General features: G+C 48.9%; 13 protein-coding genes across 13 annotated transcripts; 7 read left to right on the forward strand and 6 right to left on the reverse strand.

Annotated features, from left to right (window-relative positions):
• Window positions 1-9: 9 nt before the first annotated feature.
• Window positions 10-1,344, reverse strand: AO090010000726 (NADH:flavin oxidoreductase/NADH oxidase family protein; the record flags this gene model as incomplete). The annotated part of the gene is made up of 1 exon (XM_001827624.1): window positions 10-1,344. One exon carries the CDS (start codon window positions 1,342-1,344, stop codon window positions 10-12), a length of 1,335 nt encoding a protein of 444 aa, XP_001827676.1.
• Window positions 1,345-1,739: 395 nt separating this feature from the next.
• Window positions 1,740-2,361, reverse strand: AO090010000725 (GNAT family N-acetyltransferase; the record flags this gene model as incomplete). The annotated part of the gene is given in 2 exon segments (XM_023233518.1): window positions 1,740-1,828; window positions 1,839-2,361. 2 exon segments carry the CDS (start codon window positions 2,359-2,361, stop codon window positions 1,740-1,742), a joined length of 612 nt encoding a protein of 203 aa, XP_023094304.1.
• A 1,508-nt stretch (window positions 2,362-3,869) lies between these two features.
• On the forward strand, window positions 3,870-5,473 carry AO090010000724 (glycoside hydrolase family 76 protein; the record flags this gene model as incomplete). The annotated part of the gene is made up of 4 exons (XM_023233519.1): window positions 3,870-3,972; window positions 4,057-4,304; window positions 4,363-4,812; window positions 4,892-5,473. The coding sequence occupies 4 exons, from the start codon at window positions 3,870-3,872 to the stop codon at window positions 5,471-5,473; spliced, it is 1,383 nt and encodes a 460-aa protein (XP_023094303.1).
• A 166-nt stretch (window positions 5,474-5,639) lies between these two features.
• AO090010000723 (uncharacterized protein) lies at window positions 5,640-7,688 on the reverse strand (the record flags this gene model as incomplete). The annotated part of the gene is made up of 8 exons (XM_023233520.1): window positions 5,640-5,711; window positions 5,846-6,035; window positions 6,103-6,168; window positions 6,226-6,378; window positions 6,438-6,834; window positions 6,891-7,061; window positions 7,120-7,457; window positions 7,537-7,688. 8 exons carry the CDS (start codon window positions 7,686-7,688, stop codon window positions 5,640-5,642), a joined length of 1,539 nt encoding a protein of 512 aa, XP_023094302.1.
• A 644-nt stretch (window positions 7,689-8,332) lies between these two features.
• On the reverse strand, window positions 8,333-10,588 carry AO090010000722 (catalase/peroxidase; the record flags this gene model as incomplete). Its single annotated transcript, XM_001827620.3, has 1 exon — window positions 8,333-10,588. One exon carries the CDS (start codon window positions 10,586-10,588, stop codon window positions 8,333-8,335), a length of 2,256 nt encoding a protein of 751 aa, XP_001827672.1.
• Window positions 10,589-11,910: 1,322 nt separating this feature from the next.
• AO090010000721 (uncharacterized protein) lies at window positions 11,911-13,665 on the reverse strand (the record flags this gene model as incomplete). Its single annotated transcript, XM_001827619.1, has 2 exons — window positions 11,911-13,056; window positions 13,111-13,665. The coding sequence occupies 2 exons, from the start codon at window positions 13,663-13,665 to the stop codon at window positions 11,911-11,913; spliced, it is 1,701 nt and encodes a 566-aa protein (XP_001827671.1).
• Window positions 13,666-14,005: 340 nt separating this feature from the next.
• On the forward strand, window positions 14,006-15,071 carry AO090010000720 (histidinol-phosphatase; the record flags this gene model as incomplete). Its single annotated transcript, XM_023233522.1, has 3 exons — window positions 14,006-14,164; window positions 14,223-14,771; window positions 14,826-15,071. 3 exons carry the CDS (start codon window positions 14,006-14,008, stop codon window positions 15,069-15,071), a joined length of 954 nt encoding a protein of 317 aa, XP_023094301.1.
• A 375-nt stretch (window positions 15,072-15,446) lies between these two features.
• Window positions 15,447-17,033, forward strand: AO090010000719 (uncharacterized protein; the record flags this gene model as incomplete). Its single annotated transcript, XM_023233523.1, has 4 exons — window positions 15,447-15,629; window positions 15,680-15,792; window positions 15,852-16,200; window positions 16,275-17,033. 4 exons carry the CDS (start codon window positions 15,447-15,449, stop codon window positions 17,031-17,033), a joined length of 1,404 nt encoding a protein of 467 aa, XP_023094300.1.
• Window positions 17,034-18,062: 1,029 nt separating this feature from the next.
• Window positions 18,063-19,448, forward strand: AO090010000718 (fungal specific transcription factor domain-containing protein; the record flags this gene model as incomplete). The annotated part of the gene is made up of 4 exons (XM_023233524.1): window positions 18,063-18,267; window positions 18,327-18,592; window positions 18,739-18,927; window positions 18,975-19,448. 4 exons carry the CDS (start codon window positions 18,063-18,065, stop codon window positions 19,446-19,448), a joined length of 1,134 nt encoding a protein of 377 aa, XP_023094299.1.
• A 1,185-nt stretch (window positions 19,449-20,633) lies between these two features.
• AO090010000717 (SDR family oxidoreductase) lies at window positions 20,634-21,490 on the reverse strand (the record flags this gene model as incomplete). The annotated part of the gene is made up of 3 exons (XM_023233525.1): window positions 20,634-20,827; window positions 20,881-20,930; window positions 20,955-21,490. The coding sequence occupies 3 exons, from the start codon at window positions 21,488-21,490 to the stop codon at window positions 20,634-20,636; spliced, it is 780 nt and encodes a 259-aa protein (XP_023094298.1).
• Window positions 21,491-21,699: 209 nt separating this feature from the next.
• AO090010000716 (Zn(II)2Cys6 transcription factor domain-containing protein) lies at window positions 21,700-22,612 on the forward strand (the record flags this gene model as incomplete). Its single annotated transcript, XM_023233526.1, has 2 exons — window positions 21,700-21,872; window positions 21,925-22,612. The coding sequence occupies 2 exons, from the start codon at window positions 21,700-21,702 to the stop codon at window positions 22,610-22,612; spliced, it is 861 nt and encodes a 286-aa protein (XP_023094297.1).
• Window positions 22,613-22,688: 76 nt separating this feature from the next.
• On the forward strand, window positions 22,689-23,643 carry AO090010000715 (uncharacterized protein; the record flags this gene model as incomplete). Its single annotated transcript, XM_023233527.1, has 2 exons — window positions 22,689-22,938; window positions 23,042-23,643. 2 exons carry the CDS (start codon window positions 22,689-22,691, stop codon window positions 23,641-23,643), a joined length of 852 nt encoding a protein of 283 aa, XP_023094296.1.
• Window positions 23,644-25,091: 1,448 nt separating this feature from the next.
• AO090010000714 (oleate delta-12 desaturase) lies at window positions 25,092-26,435 on the forward strand (the record flags this gene model as incomplete). Its single annotated transcript, XM_001827612.3, has 3 exons — window positions 25,092-25,124; window positions 25,220-26,000; window positions 26,071-26,435. The coding sequence occupies 3 exons, from the start codon at window positions 25,092-25,094 to the stop codon at window positions 26,433-26,435; spliced, it is 1,179 nt and encodes a 392-aa protein (XP_001827664.1).
• Window positions 26,436-27,951: the final 1,516 nt, after the last annotated feature.

Here is a 27,951-nt window from a genome sequence, read left to right on the forward strand (position 1 = left end):
AAACAATGATTATCCCCGGAAAGCCTCTCCCTTAGGGAGATCCATGAACCCATACATGTTCATTTTGGGTGCGTCTTCCTGAACCTGCTGGGCCCATTCCGCCAAGTGCTTCATGAAGAGCGCCAGGTTCTTTTCGTCACTTAGATCGATTGGCTGCTCATCCTTGCCCACTTGCTTCATTTGGGTACCCGCGGCGGCGCTTGTCAAGCCAAAGTTCTGCTGATCAACCTTTTGCTCAAGCACACCAGTTACTCGGCCCTCGAGGATATCGCGAGGCAGGTTAAATTCTTGACAAGCAGGTCTAGCCAAACCGACACCATCCACCGTCTCCAGTGCAGCCACCATTCCCGAGGCCGTCCGAAGACCGCCAGTAACGTAGCTCTTTGTTTTACTCAGCACAGGGGTAATCATGGATGCAAATTCCAGGAAGAACGCCTCTCGGTTCCTGGTGGAATCCCGCTCGCGCGAGAACGCCGGTGCCTCATACGTTCCACCCGAAAGCTCCACAAAATCGAACTCATTTTGTTCCAGAATCTGACAAAGTTGTTGGGCTTCAGCCGGAGTGAATCCCTCAGCCTGGAACTCGACTGAGTTGATTTTAATACCCAAAATGAACCCTGAGGATGACGGCAACTCCTGTCGAATAGACCGGGCAACCTCCACAATCAGACGTGCCCGGTTCTCCAAGCTTCCACCATACTCGTCAGTCCTTTTGTTCGTGGTCTGCGACAGGAACTGAGCCAGCAGATACCCGTGCGCGCCATGCAGCTGGATTCCATCGAATCCCGCCTTGTGGAGATAGACCGCAGCATGAGTCCATCTTTTAATGAGATCCCGGATCTCATCCTTAGTGGCAGCATGCGGTTTCGCAAACTTCATCTTGAGCGCCTCCGTCTGCAGCTGCACATCACTCGCCGATACGGGATCGGCCTGCACCCGCTCTTCAACCTGGCGACCGGGATGACTGACCTGCGCTACAATCAGACTGCCATGTTTCTTCGACTCCGCCGCCATGCGAGAGAATGCCTCAAAACGCTCTCCATGGAAGGGATTCTCAAGATCAATGATGGGGTTTCCCGGGGCCTCCAGCTGATCATATGCGAGCATAATATTTCCGGTGGAAATCATGCCATAACCGCTCTCACCCCAGCGCTTGTACAGGTTGATCAATTCATTGCTGGGAATTCCGCGCGCTTTCAGATCTGTCGGGGACCAGGACGATAACCGCTCCGTCATGGCGCCCTTGTAGAAACGGTTGGGCGCGGTTCGCTGGCTGAAGGCGAAGTGGAGCGGCTCCCCTAATGGGGTTACATCTACCGGGTCAGAGTGGTATCTCGCAGACATATTGTTCCTGAAGTCGTATCGAGCTCTAAGAACGGTACGGATATGAGATCAGTGCGAGAAAAGTGTCGTGAAAACGCAAGATTGCAGTGAAATAGGAAGACGTTGCCGCCATTTTGACACCAGCTATACTAATCAAAAAATAAGATTGATTTCAAAGCACGATGGGTCTCCAGTGTCCCCATTCTTGGCCACGGAGCGAATGATCTTTTGCAATTCGATCCCACAATTCAACTCTTGTGCCGAAATTACTGCATTTGGACAGCACTACTTACTAAGCGGGAGAAGCTGGTCTGCACAAGAGTTATGCAGGAACGCGTTAAGCCTAATCTAGGAGAGCCGCCCGCCTTACTCATGCCTTACTAATCTCCATTCTCGGACAATTCGAGAAAATTCAATCACGTGATGTATCGATGGTTTGCGAGAGTTTCGCATTTGCAAGCGTGTGAAAGACCGTCTAGTTTATACAGGAATCTACTCTCCAGGTCTAAAAGTACAGAAGTTCAGCGTATCCATCACAATGCCATTTTTCTCAACGGCTTTCTTTCTTCTTCCCTCCAGCTCATACCCCGCCTTCACCAACACTCTTTGACTGCCATCGTTCCCTTCATAGACCTCCGCCTCCAGCCTCAAAACATGTGTAAAATTCTCAAAGGCCCAAGCAGTCATTGCAGATAGTGCTTCCGTAGCAATCCCCTTTCCCCAGTGGTCTTGGCCCAGCCAGTACCCGATCTCCATCGTCCGATAGTACACATCGTCCCTAGCTTTTAACCCAATCGCTCCGATGGCGACATTATCCTCCCGCCGGCTAATCACGAAGTCCAGGATCGGTGAGCTGGAGCTCGCGATTGAAATCCAGGCCTTCGCATCTTCGATGGTGTAGGGGTCGGGGAATCGATTGCGTAGCCAACGGGCGATTTCGGGGTTGTTGCCTTCCTTGGAGATGGCTTCTACGTCGCCTGGGTAGAAGGGGCGGATGAAGTAGTTGGACAGTTCAATGATGGGGGTCGGTGCCTCCATTCCTTCTTGAATTATCCTCTTAGCGTGTTGGTATGTTTAATATGAGTGTAAAAGGTACTGTATTGCTGTCTATTTTGATTAGTGGTTATACCCCAAGATGCGTCGCATTGCTCACATGACAAGTACGCTCTATGATCTTGGATTTCATGACCCTTCGGTCGATTTTATTTTATTAGGGTGCAATATGTGGAGGTCGTAGGAGCAATGTTAAATCTGGAGAAGGAGATTCTGGTCTGTTGAATAGGGTCATAGTTCCTATATATATATAGGTGTTCTGAGTCAGACTGACTCACTGCCTCGCGGAGATCTTGCGATTGTTGGACTAGCCATCTTCTATGTTATCAGTTCATATAATTTACACTGGTACTGGGGTCTGGTGCGAGTAAGCGCTAAGGAGATATGGCGATGCTTGGACCAACAAAGTTCCAAAAAAGCTTCATTGAGTGGTTTCTCATTAACTCGAAAGTACTCCGAGTTAAAGTCAGGGTACTTGGAGTACACTGATCTGGGAAATGCTTGAAGGATTAGCGCTCATATTGACAATGGATTTATCTGCACTAGAATCGAGTAACAATATCCAGCTAAGAACGGTGGCTTTCAAATAGTGTGGTGCTTGAAGTTGTTCATTAGGACCAATCTAGACTGTGATGATCTCCACATTTCCGCAATGAGTGGAGATCTGGGGAGGGAAAAAAAAAAGCCCTCGCCAGAAATATGTAATTATGTCATAGTCGACTACTCGTAAGTAAAAGGATTCCTCTGAAGCTTTTTTTCTTGCCAGTACCGCTGCAGCAGGCCCACCAGGGTGGTACTGTGCATCGCCAATGTAACTTGTCCAGTCGATGAACCGGGGTTGCTATAATTAACTGCCAGCCAGCATTGGGAGTCTGGGACGCATCATCCAGTGGTGAGAGTGGAGATGGGACGGAACTAGCAGCGTATCATAGCCGCATTTGGGGAGCACGGATCCAATTTTTCTGTGCATGGGGCGTTGAATAAGCAATCAGTCCCCTCCAAAGACCCCTGACTCCACGATCGACAGGGAGTCAGGGTCCTCAGGGCCTTTTGTTCAGTCCAGTTCTTCTCTCCATCCTGTTTGCCCGTATGTAACCTCAACCCTAGTCAGGTGACATCCGGGAAGAGGGAACCACCAAGTAAAAGTCCAGAAGCGGACGAGGCAGAGAAAACACAAGACAGAGAAGTGGAAAACTAAGACTTCTCTTGGATGACGCACAGGAGGGAATGATTGGTCTCGTTTCACCAGGGCCGATCTTGCCAAGGCAGCGTGGACTCCAGTCGACTCCATAATGATAGGGACTTAGTCAGGTCAAGATGGGGCCATGAGTGCGCTTGGCACGGGTCACTTAAATTAAGCCTTGCGGGATGCAACTTTTCCCTCTCGTCAACTCTCCTCCAAGCTTTTTTTTTTTTTCGATGTCTCCGGTCACTGCTGTATTGCTTATTGACTGACCGACTTCAATCCCCCATAAACTAAACTACCGGAGAGGATGCACTACCTCACCAGTCAACAGCTATGCGCCACTTTGTTACTCCTCTTTCTCCACGCCCAGACCGTGTGGTCGGACTTGGGTATTGTCGCCAATAATGAGGGTATGCTTCTTGTCCCCTCCTCACGGTCGCAAAACTGTCCGACATGCGCTCCAGGTCTCTCAGTTCTCTAACGCAGAATTCTAGATTCATTAAAAAAGGGCGCCCAGGAAATTATCCCTCCGATGATGGAGTTCTACAAGGAGAACCAGACGGAGGGGATTCCCGGCAAGCTGACGGACACTTGGTATATCGCCGGGAGTATGTTCATGACGTTAATTCAATACTGGCAAGCCTCGGGCGACGACAGTCAGAACGCGGTGGTGTCGCATGATCTCATGTTCCAAGCGGGCGAGAATTATGACTTTTTCTCTTCAAATTACAGTCAATGGCTGGTACGTCGTCAATCGTCGTCTGCCTCGGGCGCAAAATCGCTGACCGTCACGTGCGCAGGGTAACGACGATCAAATGTTCTGGGGTCTGGCAGCCATCACGGCCTCTGAGGCTGGATTCCCCGAGCGCGATGGAAAACCCTCGTGGACCTCCCTCGCGCGTGCGGTCTTCAACGAGCAGGTCGAGCGCTGGGATGGTCAAACCTGTGGGGGTGGTATGCGCTGGCAGGTCTGGCCCTACCAAGCTGGATATCAGTTAAAGAACGCCATCTCCAACGGCGGTCTGTTTGAATTGGCAGCGCGATTGGCTCGATTTACCAAAAACGAGACCTATACCGAATGGGCCGAGAAGATTTGGGACTGGTCGGCCAAGTCGGGGCTGATGGACGTCAACAAGTGGATAATTTTCGATTCGGTCAACAACGACGATCAATGTAAGAGTCCAGACAATCTTCAGTGGACCTACAACTATGGGACCTATTTGTCGGGAGCAGCCTTCTTGTACAATTACGTAAGTCCTTCTCACGTTGCCCATGGGACCCTTGAAGTGCTCCCTAACGCATGCCATCCCGCTAACGATCCCGTAACAGACCAATGGTGATGAAAAATGGCTGAATCGGGTCAACGGTCTGCTCGGCACGACTCTCAAGACCTTCTTCCCGGAAAAGTACGGCGGCAATACTATGTCCGAAGTCGCATGCGAGCCCATCATGTCCTGTGACAGAAACCAGATTGGGTTCAAGGGTTACCTATCCATGTGGTTGGCTTTCACCGCCATCCTCGTGCCGTCCACCAAAGATCAGATCGTCCCCAAGCTGCAAGGGTCGGTGGAATCCATTTCCAAGATGTGCAACGGCCAATCCGACGGTCAGAGCAACCTGTGCGGTCTCACCTGGGGCGCCAACAAGTTCGACGGGGTCAAGGGCCTCGAAGCGCAAATGTCGGCCCTGGGCGGAGTCACGGGCAATCTGATGCTCATGGCAGCCGAATCACCCAACACGATTGATACAAACCCCGACGCGAAGGAACACAATGTGCCCTCCTCGGGAGAGGGTAAGGATCCCTCTAAGCCGAAGCCGATCACCACGGCGGATCGAGCGGGCGCTTGGATCCTGATGGTGATGATGATTGCTGCAGTAACGGGGTCCGTCGGCTGGCTCGTCAAGCCTTGAGTCGAGCAAGTCTAGCTTTGTAGGATTCGGTTGCTTCCATGGCTGGTTGTATGTATATAATATTTTTCATTTTCATGGTGTTTGCTTGGGAGAGGGTTGGGATCTGTACATCTGGGCATTGATTGCCTTTTCCCCGTTTTTTTTTTCTTCGGATTTTTCTCTTTTCTTAAGGGTGCTGATTGCCATTACTACCTATACTACACACTGGCCCCTCGGTGCCTGCGGCACGCGGAACGAACTAGATGTCGGACAGAAAGCCCAGATTCTACCTTAAATCTCTAATAACAAAGAGTTTATGAACCTGATATATACATCCCATTATTACGGGTCATACTAGTCAATAGTACTGTACATCAACGATGGAGTCTATACCCCACCACCAATTCCTCCGGCCTTTCTCCTCTTCAAATAATACTGCACCCCCAACGCGGCCGTCAATACCCATGACGCCCCAGCCAGGGCACAAATAGCCGTCAAACCATGCAGATATCTCGGTTGATCCGATGTGCGGAAAATCTGTGACCCGGAGATACCGGCGCAATTGGCCGCCATAACAATCAAGCTGTTAATCACCGTTAGCCAATGTCAAGAGAAACGAGGCAATCCACGTGTGGAAAGATAAAACATACGCCATGGAGACACTCCGCTCTTGGGGAGTTTTGCAGTAGACGGATAACCAGCCGATGTTCAGGATACTGTTGACCTTGTGAGCATTCAGGACATGGGGAACGGGGAAAGGGAAATGAACGTACTGCATGCTAGCATAGATTACATTAGCCACGGCTATGACGCCATACTTGTGCCAACTCGACGAGGAATAAGGCATCGTCCGCAGACAGGCATATGAAATCACGTTCCAAGTGATGGAGAGGAGAACGAAGGGACCTCGGTGGCCGGTGCGATCTCTGTCTCAAACCAATTAGCTCATTTCAAAGTATACGGATGGTCGAAGAGAGGCACTTACGCGAAATAAGACAACACCAGACACCACACCATGCTGCAATAAATCGGCACCGATGCCAACGCATTCGCCTGAATGGCATTGAACCCGAACGACTTGATCATGCTTGGCGTATACTGTGTCAGACCTTGGAACCCTGACATGGCGACGAGGGTAATGAAGAAATGTTGGAGGGTGGTCGGTTGGCGCACGGTATTCCAGATATCCTTAGCCGTGATCTTAATGTGGCCGTGGGCTTTGTGCGGGTCGTCAAGAAGGACTCTGTTGCGGATGATGTGGGACTCGCGTGGGGTGAAATAGCTCCAGCGTTTGAGGCCGACAAGGGCGTAACCATTTCCTGCCTTGGGTGGGACGAGGAGAGTGAAGATGATGCCGGCGAAGATTGTTATTAGGCCTTCGACTATAGAATCGGTCAGGAGGTGGTGCTGCTGCTGGGATTGGCCCTGATTCACGTACCCAGGAAGATCCATTGCCAGCCGGCAAACCCGCATTTACCGTCTAGTTTTAGTAAACCGGCGGAGATGAGACTTGATGTCGCTGCTGCGAACATCTGTCCAAAGAAGAAGAGGGTGGTGCGGAAGCTTGTCTCGCCTCTCTTGTACCATGTTGAAAGATAATACAATGCGCCTAATCCACCCATTAGTGCTCTATTATTCTCAGTCAAGTCTTGGGCAAACATCCGTACCAGGAATGAACCCGCCCTCCAACAATCCCAGCAACAGTCTCGTTACCAAATAAGCAGGATAGCTCTGCACGAACGCCTGAAAGGTCGCAACAAGACCCCAGGCGAACAACTGTATTGAAAGCCATATCTGCGGGCCGATCCGCTGAAGGATGATATTCGAAGGGATTTCCGTGATGACAATACCGGCCGAGAGTAATTGTGTGCCGATATTGATTTGGTTCGTTGTTATCCCCAGGTCCTCTGTGATAGTGGACGTGAGCGCGGCGCTGATGTTTCCGCGGTCGACCTGGAGGGCAAAAAAGGCGAGACCAAGAATGGGGATAAGGATAAAGTCAATTCTGTATCGATAAGATAGAAGTGTGGTGGTTAGTCATGGTCATTCAGCTACTATCTGGAAGTATATATGCGGTTGCTCACTTTCGACGAAGCGCATTCTCCTCCTTATCATCCCAATCTTTGATAATTTCTCCATCCGACGACTCCTGATCCGTGGAGATTTCGGTTATGATCTTTTTCTCCGGTGGTAGATCATGATCGAGTGATGAATGTTGATCGGGTAAAGAAATCATAGCATTAATATGGGGGAAAGGAAAGTTAGGGTAATATTTCGAATTTACTACTTAGAGTAATCCCCTGAGAGCAATATTCTTTTGTTTTTCTCTAATCTCATTCCAATAGAAATTTCCCGATCGGCAGGTACATAATATTTATAGGTTTTCCGTATTATCTTGGACAAGAACATTGTGTCTGGGCTAGATTTTATCCACGATATGCTGCGAGACTGGGGCTTGATGGCGCAATCAAGCTATCTACGCGTCAATGCCGACCAACGTCCCTCTAATTCCCCTAACGCCAGCCAAGCGAAAAAATAAGTTCAGACAGCAGAGAAAACGGATAACTTGATTCCCGAATTCATTTCATTATGGCCCCTTTCTATAATTTGATTGGATATCCTGATCAGAACAGATTAAACGAACCTGCACTGCCTTTGTGGTTCCTCCGTCGGCAGTTCAACCACATTTATGTGGATAATAGCCGCTCTACAAGAGGGGGTATATCGTGATTTTAGAAGCTCGAAGCAATGTAAAGCAGAGACCAAAGTCATACACAACATGTCAGTTAGGTAGCTATTACATATTATTAACGTACATGCAACGCGATTATCCAAAACATGACGAACAGTACACAAAAGCTAAAAGAAAGAATGTACATCCTAGTTCACATCAAACCTGTCAAGGTTCATGACCTTAGCCCAAGCGGCAACAAAGTCCTTTACGAATTTGCCCTTTCCGTCACTGCTGCCATACACCTCGGCGATGGCGCGCAGCTCGGCGTGAGATCCGAAGACCAGATCGGCCCTGGTGGCAGTCCATTTCTTCGAGCCGGTTCTGCGGTCGGTGCCTTCGTAAATGTCATTGCCACTGCCAGATGCCTTCCACGAGGTGTTCATGTCGAGGAGATTGACAAAGAAATCATTCGTCAGCTGGCCCGGCCGGGTAGTAAACACTCCATGGGCGGAGCCATCGTAGTTGGCATTCAGAGCCCGCAGACCACCAACAAGTACCGTCATCTCAGGCGCAGATAGAGTCAGCAACTGCGCCTTGTCAACCAGATAGTGCTCGGCTGGCACCCGAGCAGTGGATGTGCCATAGTTCCGGAAGCCGTCTGCCACAGGCTCCATCTGATTGAATGACTCGACATCCGTCTGGTCCTGCGAAGCATCCATGCGTCCCGGCGTGAAAGGCACGGTGATAATATGGCCGGCATCGCTGGCAGCTTTCTCGACAGCTGCGCAGCCAGCGAGCACAATGAGATCCGCCAAGGATACTCGCTTTCCGTCGTTCTGGGCGCTGTTGAATTTGTCTTGGATGTCTTCCAGGGCCTTCAATGCCGCCGCAAGCCATGGCTGGTTATTCACTTCCCAGTCGCGCTGAGGGGCAAGACGAATACGTGCACCGTTGGCGCCGCCGCGTTTATCACTGCCTCGAAAAGTCGATGCTGATGCCCAAGCAGTCGAGATGAACTTCGAAGGATCGACGCCGGTGGCGAGGATATCCCGCTTGAGTGCGGCGATATCGGTCTCACTAATTACCGGATGGTTGACTGCTGGGATGGGATCCTGCCAGGACAGCTCTTCAGCGGGGACCTCTGGACCGATATAGCGAGCACGCGGCCCCATGTCCCGATGTGTCAGCTTGAACCAGGCCCGCGCAAAGGCTTCTGCAAACTGATCCGGGTTTTCCAGAAAGCGGCGCGAGATCTTCTCGTAAGCAGGATCGAATCGCAGAGACAAGTCAGTAGTAAGCATCTGTGGTCGGTGCTTCTTGGATGAATCGTATGCATCCGGGATAAAGGCATCTGCGTCCTTAGCTACCCATTGGTTCGCACCCGCAGGACTCTTGGTGAGCACCCATTCGAAGCGGAACAGGTACTCGAGGAAGTTCAAATTCCATTGGGTTGGAGTCTTTGTCCAGGTTACTTCCAGACCACTGGTAATGGTATGCGCGCCTTTTCCCGAGCCATGGCTGTTTTGCCAACCCAAGCCTTGTGCCTCTAGACCAGCAGCCTCAGGCTCAGAACCAACGTGGTCTGAGGAAGCCGCCCCGTGTGTCTTTCCAAAGGTATGACCACCAGCAATTAGCGCAACAGTTTCCTCATCATTCATTGCCATGCGAGCGAACGTGGTACGGATATCCCGAGCTGCAGCGACTGGGTCAGGGTTCCCATCGGGCCCTTCCGGGTTCACGTAAATCAAGCCCATATGAGCAGCTGCGAGTGGCTTTTCCAGTTCGCGAGAATGTATATCGCGATGGGATGCTTCGTCGGCAATAACAGCACCATGCTTGGAAGATCCGGCAAAACCATGGGAATAGCGCACATCATTGCCGAGCCATGTGGTCTCTCCACCCCAGTAAACAGATTCGTCCGCTTCCCAAGTATCCTTACGTCCACCGGCAAATCCGAATGTTTTGAAGCCCATAGACTCTAGTGCCACGTTGCCCGTTAAGATCATCAGGTCAGCCCAGGAGATCTTGTTACCATACTTTTGCTTGATCGGCCAAAGCAGGCGGCGAGCTTTGTCAAGACTCACGTTGTCCGGCCAGCTGTTGAGTGGCGCGAACCGCTGTTGACCTTGTCCACCACCACCTCGACCATCAAAGGTGCGATAGGTACCCGCACTATGCCAGGCCATGCGAATGAAGAGGCCACCATAATGACCAAAATCCGCTGGCCACCAATCCTGCGAATCAGTCATCAGGTCTTGCAGGTCCTTCTTCAGAGCATAGTAATCCAGGCTGTTGAAAGCCGCAGCATAGTCAAAGTCTGGATCCAATGGGTTCGAAACCGTTGTGTGCTGGCGGAGGATGTTCAGCTTTAGCTGGTCTGGCCACCAGTCGCGGTTTTGGGTGCCACTGCCCGCAACGTTGGGCTTCGGCGCTTGGTTATGGAAGGGACACTTGTCTGCCATGATGGGCAAAGCTGGAAATGCAGTTGTAGTGTGTTAAGATTGGATTGTTCGTTGTATAAGAAAGATGTAAAGGATTTGATTGTGTCATGACACTTCAGCAGCTGGTAGTGAACAACCATGGTCTTTATATTGTTTCTTCAACACCCATGAGTATGGCTTCATTAGTAAGGCGCTCTAGGTATTCATCACCTAAGCGAAAAGCGGGGTCAATCAAACCGGCAGTGAATCGAATTCTCCTTTCTCGCTTTCAAGCCCTCCTGGTTCTCGACCGTACATGATCATGCGCCGGGGACATCCTCAAACATTCCGGCAACGTCATTAGCTGTCCCACCAGAAGGAATATTGTGTCGCCTGACAGTATGGTAGTCAGTGCTGAGGACCGCTAAACCAATGAACGAATAGTCCAAGAAATCGCTCTACCCAAGGACCAATGAGCTAAGACTTGTTGACATAACCACGATTCCGATTACTCAATAGTTGACCTGCAGATTACTGATGTGCAGCATTCCCCACCTACGATCTAGAAGGCTCAGATCAGAAAGATTTGGCATCAAGTGCCGGTTTTCGGCATGAGCCCTAACAGTGGTGGGAGGTTAAGTGAACGTTAGCAAGCATCCTGGTCTCGAACCGATTTTTAATAAGCAGGGCCTGACTTGCCTTCGAAGCGGATTTAGGTTCCAAGTTGGGGTAGGGTTTCGCCTAATCAGGAAGGTCTAACTTGATGTAGCCAAGGGCGAGCTGGTCTTGGCAGCATCCCAGATATAAAGTCTAATCGAGTAATTCTTGACCTTGCAGTGTGTCAATAGGTCTTGCTGCCGAGCTACTATCCTCGGTAGCGTGCAAGACCCTCGGTAGAATATTTGCTACTCTTAGAATAGTACTAACCACCATTGCCATCATACGTATGATTCAACCGGGGTGCCTAGACCACGCGCAATGTGAGGACAACAGCTCATACGAGGAACCTGATTTGTAAACTCCCATTGTGGACAGGTATACATGGATCCGAAGTATCTGGTTCCTTGTCAGGAGAACAGCTGAGCTGAAGGGGCTGGATTACGAAAATAATGCCTTCGGTCCCTTCGGAGCCCGAGCACTTTGCTCCCCGAAAAGTGGACTGATCGAGTCGGTATGATGTTTGCTTCTGGTGCCTGAGCCTTGTTCGACAGGGAGTGGATTACGGCGGAACCTAACGTCACGGCATGAAGAGTTCTACTAATCAAGGTGGGAGGCATGTTGACTAAGTAAGGATACATGAAAAAGCCTTTTCTAAGAATAGTTTTGGCCTTCTTGCTTTACTATCCTGCAGCTTGTAGTGCGATCTAAGCTTTATACAAGGTATCCAAGAATCCTTCTGCGAATTGATTGACCATGGTCCTATCCGCAATACTTCCCCCTACACCATAGAGCGCCGCACTCTTACCACGCTGGCGTACGATGTGTTCTCCCTTCTGCTTCTGCTCCTGAATCTGAAGTAATATCTCACTGATGACATCAATCAAATCCGAAATGAGACCATCCACAGCTTCAGCCGTGGGTATGGTGAATGCACAATGAATAGCCGGTGGAGACTGCAACGCATTCAGATGCCATCCCCTAGCGTCCATGGCGTCGGCAATATCATATGTCTCGATTTCATCATTTTTACTTGTAAATGCGATGACGCTAACCATGGGATACCCAATGATCTCAATATGGGGCTTCAAGATAGGATTTGTGAGTATGGCAGCCTCAAACTTTTTCGCAGCTCCCACAATCTGGCGGCAGCTGCTTATATATCCGGACTCTCCCATTCTCACCAATGTAGCCCAGGTGCCTGCAATAAGGGAGCCAGGACGAGAACCTGCCATGGATGGCGAAGCATAGGCACCACCAGACCAATCGGGAAACAAGAAGTATTGATAGTTTCGGTATGATCGATTGCGATACAATAAGACCGAGCTGCCTTTTGGAGCAAAGCCATATTTATGCGTGTCAACACTGATGCTGGTGACTCCCGGTTGCCGAAAATCAAAGCCACCGCTGTTGTCGTATGGAGACGGGAAGCCCGACTTTTGCAAGAACGCAATAACAAGTGACCCCAAACAGCAGTCAACATGAAGTGGGATATCATTTTCAGTTGCCAATCGTGAGATCTCTGGGATATCATCGACAATGCCGTGGGGATAGTTCGGTGCAGACGCGACTAGCAGAACCGTGTTACGATTGATCAGTCGACGAATTTCGGTAACAGATGCTTTATACTCAGGCGCCGGGCATGAAACAAGATGGAGTTTGATTTTGAAGTACTGCGCAGCTTTGAAAAATGCTGCATGAGCTGTACTGGGGATTATCATCTCCGGATTTGTGACGCCGCGCTCAGCTGCAGCTTTCTCCCGAGCAGCCAAGCATGCCATGATGATGGATTCTGTACCACCGCTTGTGGTTACTCCAGCCCCATCTTCGGGGCCGTGGAAGGCGGCTAGGATCTGGATTCTCTTTCGTCAATCACTTGCGGTAGAATTGCCTTGATGCTCACATACCATTGCTACTATTTCTGCTTCCATCTTTCTAACTCCTGGAAAGACATCTGGGTGGATTGGATTCGAGACACTGAATTTGCCAATGGCTCTAGTTTGCATCTCCAGCAGTTCATTGCCCCCATGGTATACTGCTCCGCTAACCCGGCCATCCTCCCATCGTGTATGGTCTAAGTTGTGGAGTTCGTTCAACTCCGCTTCGACTTTCTCGATATCCCATCCTTCTTTAGGAAGTGATAAATTCCTTCTGACATCAGCTCCATGCCGAGCCAGTTTCTGCACCATTGAGTTCGATATTGCCTCGATATCTTTGTCCACTCGTTTGAATTTCCGGGGAGCTGCTCGTGTCTCTAGAGATATCCATCTCCGGCAGTATTCCAAGGCATTTGTCAGAGTTCCAGCAACACCGTAGCAAGTGACGTTCTGATAGACCGTAAGGACACTTCGTATGATAAGAATAGTACAGACTAATCGAGAAACAATGTCGTACTTCGATGTCCCGCTCAGTTGCGTCAGGGGCAACCAAACCGACTTTGCCGTCTGATTAAGAGCATACATGGTAACTCCAATGAACTAAGTGTGATTTAAGGAAATTTAGAATCAGGAATAGACATGGAACTAGTGATGTCCTGCTCCCAACGGCATAAATAGGTGATCGCACTTGGAGCTTTTTCGTGTGATCCCAAAGCCGAGAGCCGAGACGAGCAAACTCTACCAGAAATCCATCTCCGAAGACCGAGAAAGGAGTTTCATAAGTTGGCAGCGGAAACTTTGGTCGGATTACAGCCATGTAATACAGCTAGAGTTATGTGTTGATCGCTACTTTCCTGAACCTCGAGTCCTCGATGCCTACGTCCATCTTTCAATTCGGTACATCCAGAACCTCCCACAAGACACAATGCCTTTCTCCCACCACTCGCACTCAGGAGAATTCTGTCCTAGCCATGCTCAAAACACCTTGGAGCAAGTGATACAGACTGCCATATTACAAGGCATGGAGGTATTTTGCTTGAGCGAGCATATGCCGCGCTCCAGTGACGAATTATACGAAGAAGAAGTAGGCCTCATTGATATCTCTCAGTTTGCCTTTTTATCACCATTCTGATTCATGTTAGATCGAGGCCGGCGTAACTTCATCATCTATGATCAGCAATGAGGCAAAGTACTTTATGACAGCGATTCAGCTGCGGAAGAAATACGCCTCGCAAATCAAGATTCTCGTAGGATTTGAATCTGAATGGATTCGAAGCGACACTTCATTGAGACTCATACATGATTCGCTGTCTAGGCATCCTTTCGAGTTCTTTGTTGGGTCAGTGCACCACCTCCATGGAATCCCCATTGACTGGAGCCGAAAGCTATATTCGAAAGCACGAGAGGTGTCCGGCGGAACAGACGAGCGTATCTTTGAAGACTACTTCGATGTTCAATTTGAAATGTTGCAAAATTTGAAGCCTATGATCGTGGGCCATTTTGACTTGATTCGGCTTCACTCTGATAACCCAAACGCATCCGATGGAGGGTTTCGGAGTTGGACAGGTGTCTGGCAGAGAGTGGCGCGAAATCTACGATATATATCAAGCTATGGAGGGCTTCTAGAACTCAACTCAGCTGCACTGCGGAAAGGGCTTGAGATGCCGTACCCTGCAGCGGAGGTTTGCCAGGTATGAATTACTGAATTTAATCAGACTCATGTTGGGATCCCATATCTGATAAAGAGTCAGGAATTTCTCGCCTTAGATGGTCGATTCTGTCTTTCTGACGACAGCCATGGTATCGCTCACGTCGGGGCCATGTATCAGGAGATGTTGAAGTACGTGGAAGAGCAGGGAATTCAGAAGCTCTATTTCTTGGAGTTGGCCCCTGATGGGACGAATCAGGGGTTGGATCCAAGGTTTCCGCGGACGTTGGTGAAGTGTCGTTCTCTGGCAGAGGTGAAGAAAATGGCCTACTGGAAGCAATGAACCAAGTTAGGCGCAATGAGATTGTAGGAGAGCCGAGTGTCTTAAAAATGGGTGGCGGGAGCTTCATGGTGGAAGTCTACAGGGGAATGAACCAGGACCATTACCATAACAAGAGTAAGTCAATATGATAAATCCCCAGTCAAGATAGCGAAGCATACCACGGAACTCGGGTTTCGATATGCGGGGTATTATAGATCCATGAAGACTGATAGGAGGATGAGATTAACGTTCAACTGGAACTCTAAGGGTCTCTTGAAGTATTATATCTTGCGCCTGGAGAGCTTTCGTGGTTTAGTTTGGGACTTGAGTCTTGCCCAATTGTTAGATTTTATCTGTCTTCTCCTCATTCTCAATCGCCCTTCGCAAATTGAAACCATGGTCGACAATGCGGATATAAAGTGCAAAAGCCCAGGGGGTAGCAGGCCGGTCACTTGCACTGGTCCGTCTTCTTTTGACCTCGGTCCTGGGTATCAAGCGCCCATCGTCAGGAAGGTTTACAAACGCCGCTTCATCGGTGTTGCTCACCTGGCCCTCCTCAACATTGTCGTCAGTTGGGATGTAAGTTATCGGCTGCCAACAACACTCAAACAGAAATATTGACCGAGTAGTGGGTCACATATCCAACAGTCCCAGTAACATCAGCCGAGTTCTTGGGGGTTAGTGTGAATGCAATCACTTGGCTAAGTACGAGCACTCTATTCGCTTACTGTGTCAGCGCACCGTGAGTCTCTCCATTCTGGCGCGGGGAAGATAGTCCAGTCACATTTTAACTTTTACCAGCTTTGTTTTCCATACAGTAGAGCGCATGGGCTTGAGAGGATCGAACATCGTCGCTTCTGTGCTCTTGTTAGTTGGAAACTGGATACGATATGCAGGCACAGTGTCAGCGGTCAAGAACTATGGGGTTGTCATGTTTGGCCAAATTGTCATTGGTTTGGCTCAGCCCTTTTGCCTCTCGACACCTAGCAAGTTCAGTGACAGTTGGTTTACGGACCAGGGCCGCACCAGCGCTACTGCTATTGCTACCCTCGCTAATCCTCTGGGGGCAGCTCTGGGACAGTTTGCGAACCCGTACCTCGCCAAGATACCTGATGACTTACCTAGAATGGTCTTGATCATTTCTGTCATCGTGAGTGACGCCAACCTCATTTCAGCATTCCAGACGGAATCGATGCTCCATATACTAACAACGCGGGTCAACAGTCCTCAGTGGCATCACTCCCTTCTTTATTCATCCCATCAAAACCACCGACTCCACCCTCCGCGGCCGCTGCAGTGAACCGAACACCTCTGCTAGTGTCATTCAAGGACATTGCTGAAAAGCGGGACTTTTGGCTCTTGTCCCTGCCATTCTCTATCTATGTGGCATTGTTCAATTCCACTATCACTCTGATTAACCAAGCAGTCATACCTTATGGCGCCACAGAGGAGGAGGCGGGTATCGCAGGCGGTATTCTCATCGGTGCTGGACTTCTAGGGGCAGCAATCATATCACCACTGAATGATCGGTTCAAGTGGTACACGGGAACCATTCGAATCCTTTTCCCTATCACCTGTGCTATGTACATATCGCTCGTCTTCGCCCCGGCAAGCTCCTGGGGCATATGGCCCACGTATCTCGTTTGTGCAATCTTAGGTTTCTCATCTTTTAGCCTCGTTCCAGTCCTACTGGAGCTTCTGGCAGAGCTGACTTTCCCCCACTCCCCTGAGATAGGCAGCACCATCTCCTGGCTTGGTGGACAGATATTTGGTGCGGTCTTCATTATTGCCCAATCTGCGATGATTGCCGGACCCACTGGCAATCCACCCTACAATATGCACAAGTCTCTTGTCTTCTCGGCTATTTTGAGTGGAGTATTTTTGCCACTGCCACTGCTACTGAACCTGTTTGGAGATCCGACAGTACGCCAGAGAGAACAGATACACGATGAAGTCATCACAACTGCTTTGGGTACGGTTTGAACCAGTCTATGTATGTAGAGAACGACCCCTAGGTATAACGAGTCATATAGCCAATTCAATAAAACAGATGTCTACAGAGGCTATATAGAGAATGATTATGAGTCAGGTTATCGCATTGACGCTGGGGATAATGAATAGAGCTGCGAGAGGCAACGGTTCCCTTGGTAAATTCCTTGTGTTCCCCATGCCTTTTGCTTTTCAGATGATTATTGTCCAATTCGGGAGACTGGCATACGGACTTCGTGATCGAGGAGCGAAGCCCGAGTTCCGAGTCCCGACAGTTCAAGTATGACGTCCGCTATCAAAGCGACTTCCGAACTTTCATTCCCCACTTCCCCCCCAACCATTCCGGTTCATAATGCTGCAATCGCGGCTTTCGCATGTCTGTGATGCCTGTAAGGCACGCAAGGTCAAGTGTCATAGTCAGACTTAACGAAGGAATTTTCCTCGGCTACGGAAGCTAAAGCATTGCTTGTAGAGCCATCGGACCTTTCGGCGGACCCTTCTGTAGCGTGTGCGAACTGTCGCGTACGTGGCAAAACCCACCTTGTGATGCAAGTTGCTAATCTTATGTTATAGAAAAAAGGATATGATTGTGTTTATAGCCCCTTAAGGAGAAGATTCAAGGCTCGGAATTATAGCCCGAGGCGGTTTTTACCCGCCAGCTGCCTCCCACTGGAGGAGACAGACAGGGTAGAAGCACCAACACCACTGTTAACAGCTTCGTCCTCTGGAAGACATCCAGAAGATGGGGGAAGCAATTCCGGTGCCTCGCAATTCCAAGGTTTGATTACAGATGCATTATCTGGCCCTCTTTACATGGACCAACTACTCCAAACCCGGCAGCCAACGGGACGTACTCAAAATGCTTCTTTTCTCCTTGGAGTGAGTTCTCGAAAGCGACTCTTTACACGACTTGATACTTACTAGTTAAGCTAAGGCCAACGAGAATCATTGTATGCGATGGAGTGAACTAAAGCCTTCCTTTCCGTGGTGTTTCCTAACTTGATATTAGTGGCCAGCTCAAGTATGAGTTTCTTCTCCGACAGCCGGTTAAACGCTCTTTCAGCATGTTTAGGCAACGATGCACTAAAGTCACTTATTACACGGATATCACACATGGTCAAATCTCGTGTGGAAGTGCTCCATCGCAACCTTGGGCCGTCCAGTATATGGAACCAATCTGGCGAGGTTCCACGTCTCTCGTCGGATAGAAGACGCCACCTTATTGATAGTAAGTCATCGCTCCCATCGGAAGGCAAGGGCCGGTAATGAACATTCGACTGAGTTCAGTGTTTTTCGAAAATATTCATCCCTTGCATCCATTTCTGGACCGTCACGAATTTGAGAGCAGGGCATTTGCGCCCACTTTGCAGGCTGATCTTGCCAACGGTGTCTCGTGGACAGCTTTATATTATACGGTATTAGCTCTAGGTTGCGAATTTGACGGTGGAGGCTCATTCGCACCTGGCGATGGGGAAGCCTGGAGTCTTTTCAAAGTGGCACTTGATCTTTACCCGAGAGTCTTGCTACTAAACACAGATCTACTAGAGGTCCAGGTGAGCAAAGCTATACTCTTTCTTACTCTTCAAAAACAATCCAGCAAAACTGACAGTGTGTAGGCGATCACGGCCATGGTAGGTTTTATTCCTCCGCATTCTCTTTTTAATTGTTGCAAAATTGCAAAACATAACAATTGCAACAGGCCGTGTTCTGTCTTAATTTGTCCGGCACACAGATACAAGGAAAGATCATATCTGAAGCGGCGCGCGTTGCCCAGCGAGCATTCTTAAACAAAGCATCTACGAGTAGCGACGCCATAATTCGTAGCCGAGCTTTCTGGGTGGTGTATTACATTGAAAAAACGGTCACTTTTCATCATGGAACCACTTCGGTCAGATCATCCCTTCCTCCCAAGTATCTAGCTAACAATATCGACAGTTTATTGTAGACTGTGATGTTGGCTCGCCCATCCCTATCGTCCAAGAGGCAGTGTTCGGTGATTTTGACTGGTTTCTCACCTCAGTAAGGTTTGCAAGGCTCTATTCGCGCACCTTCACCGACCTGTTCTCTATAAGCGCAACGAATAACTCAAAGACGGCATATCTTGCCAAGATTAATCAACTAGAGAGGCTTCTAGAACAGCAATGTCAAACAATTCCTCCTCAATTTCGACCTGGCACCAAGCTGCGACCTCAAACATTCTCGCATCCATGTGAAATTGCGGCAGCTCTTCGGGTTCACTACCATTATCATGAGCTCAAGATTGCTCTTCACCGCTTGAAGCTTCACGTTACTCGCGACCAATCCTCCTCCCAGTCTCCAGCAGACATTATCGATATGATGAAGTCAGCACGTGCAGTGATTGATCTCACACGAGTCATTTATCAAGAGCCGTCCACCCCATTCTTGTAGGTTATTTCCTCTGCTGTGCTTGTTTCCATTTGTTGATATGTTCAGTATAATGATTTTCATGCCCCTAACGGCGTTATTCATCTTGTTCGACCTTGTTGTTCATTATCCGGCGCATCCCGATGCCCGCAGTAATCTAGTCTTACTTGAAAGTGTGACTGGCTATTTTAGTGCGCTTGAGTATGCTACTAGCGGATATCTACCAGGCTCTATGCTGATACAGTTTGCGTCCATCGCGCGCACATTTCATTCGTCTTCTCACCCGGCCCAAGTAGAAGATATCAACAACGGCAACAGTGGCATGGGTACAACGCTTGGCCACCCCTCGCCTGAAACGTTGGGCACCGGTTCCAGCACCAATAGCCAGATGCCCTGGGAGGTGAAACCTGACTTGAAAAACCCTAGTGATATATCAGATTATCTAACGTTACGTTCTCCTACCAGGTAACACCCCAGCCGATGAGCGACGAATCATCTCAAAGATCTTCATATTTTCCTCTAGATATATCTATGTTTGCAGATAGCAGGCTCACTCCTGGCCTGGAGATCATGGACCTCTTTGGAGGGCCACTGTCTGGTGTTGATTTCTTCTCTGCGTCGAATTGAACCGTTCTACTGAATCGACGATGGGTTTTGCCACTGGGATTCGCTGCTGATCGCAGTAGTGCTGGACCTTCTTGAACCAATATGCCATCTATGTCAATTTTTCTCAGCTTTTACTATTTTCACTAAGCAAAAAGATGATGTTTGTTGATCCTTTATCCACACTGTAGAGAGCCAAGCCGGCGAGGTGATCTACGGGACCTATACACATTCAACTAGCTCGCAGAACCATCCAGTGTATGGTACACCTATTAATGATGATAGGCTGCACAAGTTCTGAATGGAGAAATATAAAGACCCTTCGGGCCTAATAATACCTAAGGTATTTCTGGTATAAGGTTCTCCATTATTTTGAGGTAGCATTGAGAAGGGGCATGGTCGAGTTGTTTTAAGGATAGAAAGGAGACAATATCCGTCAAAAAACTTTCAATTCCTAGAATCTTGCTCTAATGCTCTTTAAAAGGTTTGGCTATGATCATATTCTTATACTAGATATTCGTGGTTAGTTTTTATCAAGTATCCAATCACTTTACGGCTATGTAAGTTTGATATACCCCCGGTGAAAGTCATCAGTATCCAGAGCAATCACAACCATCTTTCTCTATCTCCATTATGGCTCAGGAGCAAGCCGCTAGACTCGGTATCCAGACGGTCAATCACCTGGAGGCTCTTTCTAACACTCTCTTCAGGCTGAATTTGCCCCTTGAACTCAGGCTCGGCTAGCTGAAACTGCTTCAGCATGAGCTGTAGCGCTTGTATTACCTGAGGCGGTTTCTCTCCTGCGATGATATCAGTGTCTACCATTGCTGCAGCCAGACAAAAGGCCACTTACCCTCCCACGTATCAACCCATCCGGGGCTTAAAGCCAACACCTTGATGCCTCTCGGCGCAAGTTCTGCTGCTTACTTGGCGACTTGGACATTCATCCCGGCTTTTGCGATAGAGTACGCGACACCGTAGCTGACACCAGTCTTATTGATAAAATCCAAATCCGCCATGGCGCTGGATATGTGCACAATCTTCTTCTGGCTGCCTTTCTCGATCAGGGGCAAAAAGGCGTTTGTCGTCCATAGCCCGCCATAGACACCGGTACTTAACGGCAGGTCAAACATTGCGCGAACGGCTTGAGCATCAAATGGAATCTGGGTCGGGTTGAAGGACGCGGTGGCCATATCAACGGCGTTGGAGTTGTGGATAAGCACGTCTAGCTTCCCGCCTGTCACGGCGGCTGCCGCTGAGGCTGCCTCGAGAATGGACTTTGGGTCGGTAACATCGCCTTTGATAACGTGCAAATTAAGGTGATTGGAGGCGAGCTTAGATATACCGGGTGATTCGGGGTCTCGTACTATAGCCAGGACCGTGTTGGTCGTATCGGCAGCGAGTTGGCGCACGAACTCGAGACCAATGCCCTTGGAGGCTCCGGTGATGGCATATGAAGACATCCTTTATTTTTATTCAAAGTGAAAAATATATTCCAGTAATAAATAGCTTTGTTTGGTCTTGTTGCGATATTCGTGCCAGTGAGTTCCCCAGATTTATATACATTCGGCGGATTACAAACCACTCCGACCGGACGATCCGGTTTTCCCGATCCCACTGCATCTTCGACACCAACCGGCCGGTCCGTTTCCTCCGCTCCTTATGCCAAATCATGAACGCCACAACATCTGCAGTCAAGAGAAGAGCATGCGTGGCATGTACGGCTGCCAAGGCAAAATGCACGCCGCAGGCCGTCAACTTATGCCAGCGGTGCGCTCGTTTGGGCAAGTCATGCACCTACCTTGACCTTCCGCAGACGAGGCGGAAGCACAAGGCTGCACCGAGGTAAACCTTTCCCTAATACACATGGCACTTGGGGTATTAATTACGAATGTAGCCGTGTGGAGGTGCTCGAGAAGAAGGTCGACCAACTGATGTCGCAGCTGGCTGCCTTGACCCGACAGATCGGGCAGACATCGCCCGATACTTCTAACACGCTCACCACTGACTCGGGTCCGTCTCGTGATGCCGCGCTGGATTCAACAGATATTGCTGCAATGCTAGATGCTGCTAAGGACCCGTACCATGGCCTCGATCCGCCGACCAGCTCTGTTCTGGAGAACCAGCCGTCTATCGTAGATCGAGGGCTTTTGAGTGAGCTCGAGGCCGAACGCTTGGTTACAACCTTCCAGCGTGACTTTGTGCCAAAGTTCCCCTTTGTATTGATTGCACACGGCGAGACGGCCGCTCGTCTCAGGGACCGAGAGCCTTTTCTCTTCTTGTGCATCGTGGCCGCGACCATGGGCAGTGCGCACCCCCTGCGTAAAACTATCACCGAGGAGATTATGAAGCACGTTACGTTGAGGTTTGTGGAGGGTTCCGAGAGGAATCTCGAGTTGCTTCGGGGTCTGCTAATTCACAGCGCATGGTACTCATATCCTGCCGAGAAATATCACCCACGACTGTTGCTGTTGATTCAGTTTTGTGTTTCTACTTTGTATGATCTGGAACTTCACAAAAAGCCTAGTCTGAATTCTGATGAGCAGCGAGCGCTGCTCGGTACGTACTGGCTGTCGGTTGGGTGAGGTTGTCTGCGCTGGTAGATGTGGCTTCGGCTAACTATATGGTAGTTTCTGTGGTACACTCGGCCGGCCGATTATCATGAAGCACGACGGTCGAATCGATGAGTGCATTGAGAGTATGGCATTCACTGAGCGTCTATCAGATCGATGGATTGCGCCATTTATCCACCTACAGTCTTTCTTGGCGACAATGGATGAAGTTTACGCTTCGATGCAAGCAAGCGGTGGAAGGGCGCTCGTTCAAATTACGCGCGGCTCTCTGCAGCGGCAATTTGATACGGTGAGGGCATCTGTAGAAAAAGATCTCGCGAGCTGCCCTTCGTCAACAGGTGTGTCTTGGACCCAAAGTGATTAATGGAGATTGACCAACCGTCGCAGGGAACGCAGTGCGCACTGAAATCAAATATATGGAAATACGACTCGAGGAACTAGCTCTTCGGGAGGAACTCTGGCTTGCAGAGCCTGCCAGTGCAGTCCGAACAACCATGCTGATGGGTATAATTCACCGAAGCAAGGAGCTCATTCAGACGATCACGAACCTATCGGTGTCGGAGATTGCCCAAATGGCAATAACTACAAGTGCTCGTATATGTGCCACGGTAGGCTACATGTCCACTGCAGTATTGACCCTTCTCAATCTTAGTACTGGCCTCACCAACTCTGCTAGGGAAGCCCAGGTGCAGGCCGTTGTTGATGCAGCAGACTATCCTAATCTTGTCACAGAACTTGCCAGCGCACTGGAGACAAAATTTGAGGGAATGTCTGCTGCAGACAAAGAGATGGACGTTGTGGGGAGCCTTTGCTCTAAAATGCGGCTGCTAGCACGTTGTTATCCATATCAAATCCGCGCAATTGTTGGAAGTGCGCCGTCCCAAGACGCAAGGCAGGATACGTCCATGATGGTAGTTCATGCCAATGAGGCTGCTATGACACCCCAAGTCTGGCCGTCTATCTACGGCGATATGAGCGACATATTTCCTGTGGATGACATGCAGTGGGATTCACTCTTGAGCAATTTCACAGGTTTTAGCTAGCATAGCTGATATGTTCTTTATGAATTATGTTATGAGACAGTCGATACAATATTACATGATTTTTATGATAGACGATCAAGGTTTCCGTATATACACCTGCCTACTTCAAATCCATAAAAGATCATTCCAGTGAATCGTTGATACATTATAATCCACAGTTATAAACCCCAGTCAAAGGATACTCATGATATCCGACCCCAACGGGTGGAACGGATTCTCCGATATAGGACCGGGTCGGCCGAGTTTCTGGTTGTAAAAAAAAAAAAAAAAAAAGGGCTAGGGATTTTAATTGCAGTAAATATTTGACTACGGGACGGTTTTGCTTGGCAATCGCGTATTCAGACAATAGTTACCTTTTGTTGTTAATAAAAAAAAAATAAAAATAAAAAGGTCGACTTCGCTGATGTTCATGTCATGTGAAGATACCTCGTGATACTGGAGCCCTATAAATCATCCCAGCCTCGGCATACTACGTTGTCTCCCTGGGAATTTTCTGCTAAACGCTTCAGTTTCGCGAGAGATGGGCAGTTCACCTCAGACGGCGTCTTCCTTCGCCACGTGTACTATCGAATTTTGTGGCTCAGCCCAGGAAAAATACTCCTAGCGAAACTCTGCCGTGTCAGAATCTTAACCCTAAGAGGCAAATGGAGATTTTGCTGAGGCAAATCTGCTGAGGCGGTAGCGCTTGCGGCTAAAAGAACGTTGAGAAAGCGAAGTTAAACCCGAAAAAAGAAACCCCCAAAGAAGTATCCGATCGACAGGGCAAAAGAAAGGGGAAGTTCCTGCGCGGGACGACATCAGAGAGCTGCATTTTCCTTTAGTATTTATACCTGTCTAATCCTTGTCAAGTCCGATGACCTATCAGTATGATCCAGCGACTTTTTCATTTTCTTCAATCACAATTGCAAACCCAACACTCAACCGTTTTACTGACCCGAAGAAATAAAATTAAAAAAAGTTGGTGGAGAAAAATGCTCGACAGTGGTCACGGATTGGCCCTCCTCAGACCATGGGTCCACCTGCACCAGTGTCTGGATCGTCAAATAGTCCCATTGCTAAATGGTTGGACAGTCTTATCAGGGGAATTAACTCAATACTTCTTTATGAGAAGATTAGCTTTAGAGAAATATGCCTCAGAGGTTCTGTACCTTTTCTGGAAGATTTAGGAGACAGGGGCCAATTGACCAATAATTGATAGGAGATTTAGGGGCAATATGAGTTAGGGCTTGATTCTAATCCTAAATTACTTTTGTAATTCTTTGTTCCGTAGAAGCTATTGATGCGGACTGTCTTTTCCCTTTTTTTTTTTTTTTTTTAATTTTTTATTCTTTCTCTACTGCACTTGGTCCCTGTCTTCGGTCCTTTGTCCCTTTTCCTCTATAAGCAGAGGGGTTCAGAAGATTTCTCTGTAGTTGTTGCTCAAAATCTAGCTTGAGCGTGCTGCAGCAATGGCCGAGTTGCACAACAGAAAAGCCGAAAAGGTATGCGTTTATCTTGCATTTGGTCTAGGAACAAAAGAATGAGGCGAGGAAGCAGAGGACAAGGCGCAAGTCATTGCTGACACCCTGTTCTATAGGCTATCGAGAAAGACACCACTCCTACTCTGAAAGAGCTCAAGGATGCGATTCCCAAGGAATGCTTCGAGTCCTCGGCCGTAACATCCCTCTTGTACCTAGCTCGCGATATCCTGTACTGCGCCATTTTGACCGTCGCTGCCTTTCAAATCCACCGCATTCCCTCATTACCGCTGCGTATCATAGCCTGGGCTACTTACGGTTTCTTCCAAGGTTGTGTCGGCACTGGAATATGGATTCTTTCACACGAGTGTGGTCACGGAGCTTTCTCGCCTAACCAGAGGCTTAATGACTTCGTCGGCTGGGCTGGGCATTCATTCCTGATGGTGCCCTACTTCTCCTGGAAGATCACCCACGCCCGCCACCACCGCTACACCGGTCATATGGAGAAGGATACCGTGTATGTGCCGTGGACAGACGAGGATCTCGCCCAGAAGAAGAACGTGCGGATTGAGCAGCTGAAGCATCTGACTGAGGAGACCCCGATTGTGTCTTTCCTGCAGCTGATCGGTCACCAGCTATTCGGATGGCAAATCTATCTGTTCCTGAATGCCACCGCGGGCACCAAAAGTCTGCCTGAAGGAGCAGGAAAGATGGGACCTGCAAACCATTTCAACTTTATGGGGCCACTCTTCACGGGCTCCCAGCGGGTTTCTATCGCTCTGTCTGATTTAGGACTGTTGATCATGGGCTCCATTCTGTACTATGCGTCTACCCAAATTGGCGCCTGGAATGTCGTGCTGCTGTACTTTATCCCTTATTTCTGGGTCCACCACTGGCTGAGTATGTCTCCTGCCACCCCCTTACGTATATGATTTTCACTTCGAGAAACAATTATCTAACATCAGCCCAGTCGCTATCACGTACCTTCAACACACTCACCCTGAAGTCCCACACTACACAGCCGAGGCCTGGACCTACACCAAGGGTGCGCTCGCCACTGTTGACCGCACAATCGGTTTTATTGGTCGTCATTTCTTCCACGAGATCATTGACTACCACGTCGTCCACCATCTCTTCAGCCGCATTCCATTCTACAAGGCCGAGGAAGCAACCAAGGCCATCCAGCCACTGCTTGGCGAAAAATACCACGAATCTAAGGACGAGAGCTTCCTCTATTCGCTGATGACGACATTCCGCAAGTGCATCTATGTCTCCGCGAAAGGAAGTTCCCAGCCCGGTGTTCTGCATTTTGTTAGGGCTGATGATAGCAAATAAGGAGTCTAAGGGTCCCTGGAGGGCTCTATTGCTCCCAAAAATGAGGCTCTGAGAGCGAGAGGATTTTTGCAAAAATAGACGATTTATAACATAGAGGTGTACATTTGGAGTTTATTGTGTCATTGCGACTGATACCGGCCCACTTGAGGTGGATGTTTGAGACTTTTGTTTCTAATCACTTATAGACGGTCTAATTTATGGGCAATCGGCCAAGATACCAACGGGAGAAGTATTCAAAACTTTTTGTTTCCCTATAAATTATTTGTGTAGACGCATAGATACCTTCAGAGTCGGGGAAAAAACCTCGTACTTTGTAGACCCCTTAAGATGGGAATTGCGACAATGGGACGCCTGTCCCTCCTACCAGAACAACTATCCTCCTTTTTATTGGAAAGACGATCGTAGCCTGATCCTTTTGCAACCTTCGTGGGAAATCCAGGCATTATGTGGCTCGAATAGCTATAGCCAATTACTTCTATGGAAGGAACGTCTTAACTCCGCATATGTTGATAATTATACCCTGCAATCAAGTTATCACAGTTGAGTAAAATCAGGGTTTGGTCAGAGTCCCGATTAAGGTTATCGGGGGCTTACTAGCACTGGACCCAGTAGTGAACGATGGGTCTCGTTTCCTTATATAATTGGGTGAAGATTTAGTTCAGATTGTGAGCATGTAATCACTAATCGAAGTGTTGACTCTATCTCAGGCTCCAAATCTAGACTGACATTTCTTCACTCGTCATAGCTTTTCAAAAACCGGCATGCGTTTCTCTATGCCATCCGTCAAAGCCTTGGACACTGTTTGTATGGGAGCACTGTTCTAAACAGCCATGTAGCGAAGGCCTTCGGAATGATAGCATTCGTTAGCCATTAGACGATCACTGGGGTAGAAATCAAAAACCAGACAAGCTAAAACGGGAGTACAAGCCCCAAAAGACTCCTTACTTTCCGCAATAGTATAGTCTCTAGACCAGTTCAACAGTTCTTTGGTCCCTTGCACAGTAATCGGACTCTTCTTTGCAATAAGACTGGCAATATCCAAAGCCGCTCTTACCATTGCCTCTTTCGAATCATGAATCGAGTTCACGAATCCCACTCTGAGAGTCTGTTCTGCGCCAGAAATCCTCGCTGAAAGTGCTACTTCCTTCACCCAGCGGCAATTGCCTACGATCTTTACCGAAATTTCTAGCAGATCTCCAGTCCAATTATGACATAGTCGGATGGGGGAATATCTTCCAGACTAGCCAGCTCGATTCTGGCAGGAAGTTGGGGTTTTATCCTCACCATCTGTATAGCATATGGATCTCGGTTGACCTCAGTTTATAACTTGTGTTCACAGGATCCCTGCCAGCAATCTTCTAAACATAAGCTCAAGGGTCACTCAAATCATATGCTCCACTGTCTAGGTGTAGCTCCATCATTTAGCCTTCGTGGGGCAACCCGACAGATCGGGGTTGTTCACTAATCCAAAATGAACGCGATGTCCCCATGATGTACCACCACCAGGTTGACCTCA

Source organism: Aspergillus oryzae, chromosome 8, assembly GCF_000184455.2.
Source record: "Aspergillus oryzae RIB40 DNA, chromosome 8".
Lineage (NCBI taxonomy): Eukaryota > Fungi > Ascomycota > Eurotiomycetes > Eurotiales > Aspergillaceae > Aspergillus > Aspergillus oryzae.